Source organism: Calliopsis andreniformis, unplaced genomic scaffold, assembly GCF_051401765.1.
Source record: "Calliopsis andreniformis isolate RMS-2024a unplaced genomic scaffold, iyCalAndr_principal scaffold0203, whole genome shotgun sequence".
NCBI lineage: Eukaryota > Metazoa > Arthropoda > Insecta > Hymenoptera > Andrenidae > Calliopsis > Calliopsis andreniformis.
Window position 1 is genome coordinate 398,651 of NW_027480612.1, and position 9,849 is coordinate 408,499.

Below are 9,849 nucleotides of genomic sequence, written 5' to 3' on the forward strand. Positions count from 1 at the left end.
AATCCTAAAACTAATATATATAGAATAAATAATTCATTAAATTCATGCTATTCATTCATTCATTCATTCCTACTTTTTAAGAAATAAACAAACGACATTATTTTAATTTTTCTTTATTTAAAAATAAAAATGTTATGAGTGGTATAATTGTAATCTGTGAAAAGGTATACAAAAATTAGAATTATTTAAACTAAGAATTGAAAACAAAAAAAATTAAAAGCTACCATAGATTCGAACGAGGCACCTACAGATTATGAGGGAATGCCTAATTCTCACTCAACTAAGATACTTTCGTGTAAAATTAGTGGATTAAACTATAACTTCTGGAACAATTCCAATTGTTTGTTGATAGTAAATAATAACTATTGAAGAATAATGATTTGTAAATCACTTTTACTTGCTACATTTTCATCGATGCAAGGGTCACTCACACTGAACCTCTCCTACTGTTTGCAACGAGTGCAAGACGTTGCGAGTATTCATTAGCAATGTTATAATTTATACATTTAGTAAACAATAAACAACATGTATCATAATATAATGACAAAAACGTTATAGGGGTATATATTTTTCGTAAAACCACACGTTTCAGGGCCCAATTTCGCACAAAATGCAGTTTAACTAAGAATGCTACTATTTTGTTCATAACGTAAAAATTCAAAATTCTATTTTAGCCGTATTTTGTGTTTTGGTTCATAGTATTTGCATACAAATTTACAAAACGATCGATCAGCATGTTGTCAGTGAACACAACGACAATATACTATTTTTTAATATATTTTTTAAATAAATTGATATTTTTGAAAACTATTTACATAGGTGGATTCGTCATTCAAAAATACACAATCGCCCCATTTATATCATTTTGCTATCCGCACTAGTTTTGGAGATATTAAACGAAATATGTTTTCCACCCCCAACTTTGGGGGTGGTTTTCACACCCTTTAGATGAATTAGAAGCAATACAAAAAATACGTGTCGAATATTTTCGGCTATTCTACAATCCTACAAAGTTTCATCAAAATCGGAGACTTTCACCTCGGGATGTTCCCTTATTAGTAAGAATCAAAATCTCGACTGGAGTTGGATTCGTTCTAGTTTTCCTGATGGGCAGAATTGTAATATGTACATACATATATGTGGCAACAGTGTGACGAAACTTTCAATACGTTTTGGCAACTAAGCCTTTCTTGCGTCTGTATTCGTGTATTCGATGAATACGCCATTCAGCTGTCAAATTCTAGATTACATTTACCGACTGATCTGTATTTTTATCGATGCTAATGGCAATATGACCAAATTGATTGAGATATACCATTAACGCTTCTAACGGCAAATCGTTGAACTATTTTTGTGTCAAAACGGGTGCACAACGAAAATTACGCTTTACGCCTTCAAGAAGTGTTAAATTGAGGAAAATCGCATTTCCACGATATTGTGCTAATTCAAGGAAGGGTGCTCTGGTGTGCTATGAGCTATGAACCATTAAATCGTGAGATATTTGCGAAAATGACACTTCGGCAGCCATCTTGCTAGTTTACAACAGCGTCTGTTTCATGCTTACAGTTTGTAATTTTACAGTTTTCTCCACGTATAGTGTTTATTGGAGTATAAACGGACCAGAGCACCTTGTAGTGAAGTCTACTCGTGGGTTCTGTACCCGCGAAAAATTCATTTATGCAAGAATCGAGACGTAAAGCGTAATTTGCGAAACCGGTTGTCTCTCTCACTCATCGCGTATACGTGTATGACTTTCTTTGCTTGTGTGAGCGCACGCACACAGCTCAAAACACAAGGAGTCTGCCCCCTTAATCAAATAATATTATTTACATACCGACCAGGATTATTTTTTGGCCAATGTTCAGAAATTTGTGGAACAAATCATAGATTTATACCTATCGTAGTAGAATCAACATCAATAAATGATTTTGGAAATTGATTACTTAGAATAATAACTTTATAAAATCCTAAGATAAAAAATTAGTTAAACATATAACATTAAATTGTCAATTTAAAATTATTAATTTTTTAATATTTTTTATTTATATTTTATTTAACAATAATAATTTAATCATTAGATGTCTGAAATGAAAGAATTGGTCTCTTAAACCATATTACAGTATAAATTCGATATACTTCTAATGGCCAATATTTAAATATTTTTTTATACCACAGATAAAACCAATATTATGATCAATTCTTCTATTTTTCACGTTAAGAATTATTTACATTATAATCATTAATCTTCATTATTTATTTATTAATTTTTCTCCATATAAAAATAAAAAGAAAATATTAAAAAATAAGGATAAAAATTTATGAAAGTGAATATGATAAACCTATTATCAATTTTCGACCCATCTACATATATTGTACTTATAATAAATTGAATTAGTTTATTACTACCATTAATAATGATACCAATAATATATTGATTTATTCCCTCTCGTTTAAATATATTATGAATTAAGCTTATAATAATAATTTACAATGAATTTAAATTACTAATTAGTTACAAATATATATTTAATATAATTATTTTCTTAAGAATACTAATAATAATTATACTTTATAATTTAATAGGATTAATACCATATATTTTCACTCCTACAAGTCACTTATCAATTAATTTATCATTAACAATATCAATATGATTAACATATATATTTTACGGTTGAACTATAAATTGAGAAAAAATATTAATTCATTTAGTACCACTAAATACACCTTTAATATTAATAAATTTTATAGTATTAATTGAAACAATTAGAAACATTATTCGTCCATGAACATTATCAATTCGACTAACAGCTAATATATTAGCAGGTCATTTACTTTTAACTTTACTAGGATAATCAATAGAAAGTTCCTGATTAATTATTATTCCATTTATAATCATTATTCAAAATATATTATTTATTCTAGAAATCTCAGTTTTATTTATTCAATCGTATGTAATTTCCATTCTTAGACTTCTATACTTTAATGAATCTAGTCATTAAAATCATTAAATTAAAAAAAAATTGTTTATCTTAAATAAACACTAAAACAAATGAAAAATCATCCATTTCATCTAGTAACACCCAGGCCTTGACCAATAATATTATCTATTAATTTAATAAACTTATTAATAAGAGCTATTACAATTTTTCAATTTAAAATTAATTGAATTCTATTTATATCATTAATTACTATATTATTTACATAGAACAATGATGACGAGATGCAATTCGTGGAAGAACATTTCAAGGAATGCACTCATATATAGTATTAGATTTAATAAAATTAGGAATAATTTTATTTATTATTTCAGAATTATTTTTTTTCAGTTCCTTTTTTTGGGCATATCTACATTCAGCAATCTCCCCGTCAATTGAAATTGGGATAACCTGACCTCCTAAAGACATTATTCCCTTCGATCCATACGATATTCCCCTATTAAATACAATCATTTTAATTTCATCAGGATTTTCAGTTACATGAAGACATCATGCTTTATTAGAAAGTGATATTATTAATTCATCCACTAGATTAATATATACAGTATTGTTAGGAATCTATTTTTCAGTTATACAATTAATTGAATACTACCAAACTTCATTTACTTATAACGACAGAGTTTACAAATGTATTTTTTATATATCTACAGGATTCCATGGAACTCATGTAAATATAGGAATTATTTTTCTAATATCATGTCTTCTACGAATACACAAAGACCATTTCTCAAAAACCCATCATTTTCATTTTGAAGCAGCTTCATGATACTGACATTTTGTTGATATTATTTGATTAATTCTTTATTAACTAACTTACTGATTAATATATTTATAATTTAAATTTAATTTAAATTTCAATATATATAGTATAATTAAATACAATTAACTTCCAATTAATAAATTTAAGAAAACATAATATATATAAGTTTAAATTTACTTTATTTATCAACTCTGACATCTTTATTGCCAATAATTATTATTATCATTAATTTTATATTATCAAAACAAAAAAAAAAGAATCGAGAAAAAAATACACCTTTTGAATGTGGATTTGGTCCACTATCAAATGCACGAATGCCATTTTCTAATCAATTCTTTATAGTTACCCTTTTATTTTTAATTTTTGATGTAGAAATTATAATAGTTATCCCAGTTACTTTAATAATAAATTATTCTTATTTAATTATAATAAGAATAATTTTTATTTTTGTCCTAATTATATTAATTCTAGGACTGTGAATAGAATGATCTTTCAATTATTTAGATTGAATTAATTAATTATTAAATCTACAAAATAAATGGATATTACTTAATTTATAACATTTAATTTGCAATTAAAAATAAAATAAGATTTATTTATATATAAATATATGGATTATTATTTTAATCAAATTTTTAAGTCGAAATTAAATGTAATTTTTTACTTATATATATTTCCTGGTCGGTTCAAAACGGTCTTAACGGAATCATTCTCGCGCGACTGAATTCGAATTTTTCCGCCGCCCTAGCTCTAACCCAACTCAAATCCCCGTTTTGCTACCTACCTTGGGCCTGCCACCATAACTTTCAAGCATATAAAAATGTTTATCTCGAAAACGAAAAGAGAACGACAATTATTTCATTTAGAAAAATTAATCCACGTATCAAGATACATGGTATAAAAAAGCTTCAAAGAAATGGGTGAGGAGGCACGTATTCTAAATAATTACTAAACTTTGTAATCAATTTTAATCTTCTGTAAATAATTTTTGTAAATAATTTTTTAATTACAGCCAGCGATGGTACCCAAACTCAAAAAATTGAGACCAACTGGCGACCAGCGAAAGACTGGATGCGTGGAAGAGCTCGTTTTCACGACGATGAATTTGCATACCGTTTATGCGAATTCTTATGGCGTCGATTTTGTAAATATAATAAAATTGATATGATGTCATCTTTAATGGATGCTATTAGAAACGAATATACATTTAATTGATAATATAATGAATTTGGTTTTTGCACGCAGTCACCACTTAGAACGACTTCAATTAATTGAAATTAGTATATCTCATCACTCGGTTCTAGTCCGTCACTAGGTCTAGACTAGAAAGGAAATTAAAAAAGGGAAATCACAACATTTGTATATACAGCTTAAATGGTCATCAGCGTATGCAATTGCTCGTAGCCAGTGGCTCCGCTCATTCGCTGAGCAGCGTGTAGAAGCCAATATGGCGTCAAACTAGCTAGTGAAATAGTTTAAAAATGCTCACCTCTATATACGCATAACTTTTCAACCGCTGGATTCCTAAAATTAAAATTTGCACTTTTGGATTCCGCTCGTCCAGTATTATTAAAATATGTAAAAAAAAACCATTAATTTTTATTTCCCCAAAGTAAAGTTTAACCTAATGCTATAGTAAGATAATAAAAAACAATGTTTCCGTAGTTCCTACAGATTGTACATTATTTTACTGGGTATCAAAACATTGAAAACTCTACAAAAATACTTATTCCATAAAGAATGAACGTAGGTTGGACGTATTAGTTGCTGCAATCGGTGAAAAGTACGGACACATCAGTTTTAATTTTTCTAATTATGGCGCACCGAATAATAATTAATAATAGTAATAACTATTATCGGTGAAACTTACCCATTCGGAGAAGAATTCACTTGCTACCTGTACACTTGTTCCACTGGATCTCTGCACCGATCCCGGTCGTTGGGGGATGATGCCCAGGTAGCGCTGATCGCAGGTGTCCAAGTCCACAAGAAGACACCTTGCATTTACAACACTACGTGGTCACTAACACTGATCACTTCACTAAACGAGCACTTGAACTTTTAATGACCGACAATCGACTATTTTGAATCGTTCTGCGCCATTCCGTAAATAAAAACAGGATGTTACGCACTTCAGCGGCGAAATTGCGATCGATACTGGTGATTTTTTCCGAAGTCTCGTTCCTCGTGCCCTCGCATCCCTCCAGCGCGACTTCACGGGGTGTAGTTTCGTCGAAATACTCGAATTTGATTTATTAGTTGACACTAACGAGGTTGGATCTTCCTCGGTTACTTTTTTTTTTGTGGAGGTGGTAGTCTCCTCTTCGGGTCGAAAAAGTCACAAGCAAATTCATGGGGAAAAGCAAAGGCATATCGAATTAGAGTAGGAGACGGCAACGAGTGACTCGCAGATGTGGCCGTTTATTATCACAGGTATTGGCCTGCAAGTTCAGCGGTACACCGAAGCCGAAGGTCGCAAGGGTTGTGTCGCGCTTACCGTTCAAGTCCTTTCGATGCATTCGGAAGGATGAAATATGGAACTGCTCGTCGTAAAAGTAGTAATTGGGGAAAGTTTCTGGACGTTAAACATTTGGTCAACGGATGTCTCGCACAGATAGACAAACTTGTCGATGAAGGAAAAATACATCAATTGTATTCCAATATAAAATAAATAACATTTTTATTTCGATACCTGTATAAATTTGGTTGATAATCTAATATTTTTCATGGAATGCAAATATACTCTTGCGGATAAATGGTTTTGTATTATTATGTGAAAGCGTTGCTTTTAGAGTGCTTTTGTCGTATCAATCGTTAAATGTCGATAAATGTCGATAAATACTATTCTGTGACGGATTTAATTTTTGTTACAGTTAGTTTTATTGATGGCCAGGTTGAGGGCGCATTATGTACTAAATATCGATTATACATAGGTGACACATATATATATATATGTGTGTGTGTGTGTGTGTGTGGTCGTGTGCGTGTGTATATATATACACGCACACGACCACACGCATATAGCGGAAACGACGTGATCTTCGCATTTCTTTTGTTTCTTGTACATAGGGATTATACGTATTATTGGCTACATTGCGTTGCGACGAAGAGGTGGTTTTTTTATTACATTTGTACTGATTTAAGGCAAGTAAATTCATAACAATATTTGTCATTACTTTGTATTTATGTGTAAATATGCTTCGTTAAATCGCAGAAGCGATAAGACAAACCGATATGTTTTCTTAATGTATACAATTTATACTGTGTGTCTCTATCGCATGTACGGTTTAGGGATGTACGCAACCTCATACGTAGCACAGAGATGCATGAGTAAAAGTGTCTAAAAGAAATCCGGTAAAGTTCTAAAAAAAAAATGGCGATGAGACGTTCCTGAGATGTTTGATCATTACAAATCAGTATGTTTTTAGGACGTCTTAAAAAGCATTTTCATAAAACGTTTAAATTAGATTACGTCTACAAGATATTTTTCGTTAATGCTTTTGATTCCGTTCTCTATTGCTTTTATTTTGAAATGCATGTGCCTCTTTATATTATTGAAAAATGTTTCTTTAATTCTAGGATTTCACTTTCTTTTCATTTTTAGAAATACTATTAAGGAGAAAAACAGAAACGATTGAGTTTGGAAAGCTTTTTTTCTTTTTTATTTCAGGGTTCCTTGAGTTATTTACAATATGTAAAATCTACTCGTTTAGCTGCTTTGCGCTATTGCCGAGTACGCTTTACTGGTTGCAGACTTGAGCCTTAATGTTTCACATAACATTAGTCGATAGGCTGCAATGTTTGCGCCATGTTTCCAGAGCAGCAACCGTAAAAAGGGGCGATACAAACGTCTTGTAAATGTCGTTGTCGTTCTTGTTGTCATTGTTTTATAATTATTATTACGATTATGATTACGATTATGATTATGATTATGATTATAACTATGACTATGGCTATTGCAATGGCTGCTATGCCTATGGCTATGTCTGCTATAGCTATGGCTGTGGCTATGGCTGCTAAAGCTATGGCTATGGCTATGGCTGCTAAAGCTATGGCTATGGCTATGGCTGCTATGGCTGCTATGGCTGTGGCTATGGCTATGCCTGCTGTGGCTATGGCTATGGCTATGGCTCCTATGGATATGGCTATGGCTATGGCTACTATGGTTATGGCTATTGCTACGGCTGCTATGGCTGTGGCTATGGCTACTATGGCTATGGCTATGACTGTGGCTACAGTGGCTATTGCTGTGGCTGCTATGGCTGCTATGGCCATGACTATTACTGCTATGTCTAAGGCTGCTATGGCTATGACTATGGCTGCATTAGCTTTGGCTGTTGCTATGTCTGCTATGGCTATGGCTATGGCTATTATGGCTATGGCTATAGCTGCTATGGCTATGGCTCCGGCTGCTATGGCTATGGCTATGGCTGCGGCTGCTATGGCTATGGCTATGTCTGCTATGGCTGTGGCTATGGCTATGGCTACTATAGCTGTGGCTATGGCTATGGCTGCTATGGCTATGGCTATGGCGGCTATGGCTATGGCTGCTATGGCAGCTATGGCTATGGCTACGGCTATGGCTCCTATGGATATGGCTATGGCTGCTATGGCCATCGCTATGGCTGCTATGGCTATGGCTATGGCTGCTTTGGCTGTGGCTACAGCTGCTACAGCTACGGCTGTGGCTGATATGGCTATGCCTGCTATGGCTGTGGTTATGGCTGCTGTGGCTATGGCTGCTGTGGCTGTGGCTGCTATAGCTATGGCTATGGCTGTTAATCCTATGACTATGGCTGCTATGGCTATGGCTGTTGCTGCTATGGCTCTGGCTATGGCTATGTCTGCTCTGGCTATGGCTATGGCTGCTATGGCTATGGCTATGGCTGTGGCTGATATCGCTATGGCTATGGCTGCTATGGCTATGGCTATAACTGCTATGGCTATGACTATGGCTGCATTAGCTTTGGCTGTGGCTATGTCTGCTATGGCTATGGCTACGGCTATGGCTCCTATGGATATGGCTATGGCTGCTATGGCCATGGCTATGGCTCCTATAGCTATGCCTATGGTTGCTATGGCTGTGGCTATTGCTGCTATGGATATAGCAATGGCTCCTATGGCTATGGCTATGGCCATGGCTACGGCTATGGCGGCTATGTCCTCTATGGCTATGGCTATGCCTGCTATTGCTATCGCTAATGCTGCAATGGCAATGGCTATGGCTACGGCTATGGCTATGGCTGCAATGGCTATGGCTATGGCTGCTCTGGCTATGGCTATGGCCATGGCTGCTATGGCTATGGCTATGACTGCTATCGCTAACGCTATGCGTGCTATGGCTATGGCTATGGCTGCTATGGCTATGGCTATGGCGGCTATGGCTGCTATGGCTATGGCTATGACTGCTATGACTATGGCTATGGCTATGGCTGCTATGGCTATGCCTATGGCTATGGCTACTATGGTTATGGCTATGTCTGCTATGGCTATGGGTATGGCTGCTATGAATATGGGTATTGCTGCCATGGCTATGGCTATGGCTGCTCTGGCTATGGTTATGGCTGCTATGGCTATCGCTATGCGTGCTACGGCTATGGCTATGTCTGCTATGGTTATTGCTATAGCTACTACGGCTATGGCTATGGCTGCTAAGACTATGGCTATGGCTACCGCTGCTGTGGCTATGGCTATGGATGCTATGGCTACGACTATGGCTACGGCTATGGCTGATATGGCAATGTCTATCGCTGGTATGGCTGCGGCTACGGCTGCTATGGCTATCCCTATGCGTGCTATGGCTATGGCTATGGCTGCTATGGCTATGTCAATGGCTGCTATGGCTGCTATGGCTATGGCTATGGCTGTGGCTACTATCGTTATGGCCACAGCTGCTATGGCTATGGCTCTGGCTGCTATGACAGTGGCTATGGCTGTTTTGGGTATGGCTATAGCTGCTATGGCTATGGCCGTGGCTGCTATGGCTATGGCTACGGCTGCTATGGCTATCGCTATGACGGCTATGGCTATTGCTATGGCTGCTATGGCTATGGCTATGGCTGCAATAGCTTTGGCTGTGGCTACAATGGC

General features: G+C 34.9%; 1 protein-coding gene across 1 annotated transcript; it reads left to right on the forward strand.

The window, feature by feature from the left end:
- Positions 1-253: 253 nt before the first annotated feature.
- On the forward strand, positions 254-3,792 carry LOC143187742 (cytochrome c oxidase subunit 3-like). The gene is given in 2 exon segments (XM_076391959.1): positions 254-263; positions 3,224-3,792. Coding segments are annotated over 2 exon segments (579 nt in total).
- The last annotated feature ends 6,057 nt before the right edge of the window (positions 3,793-9,849 follow it).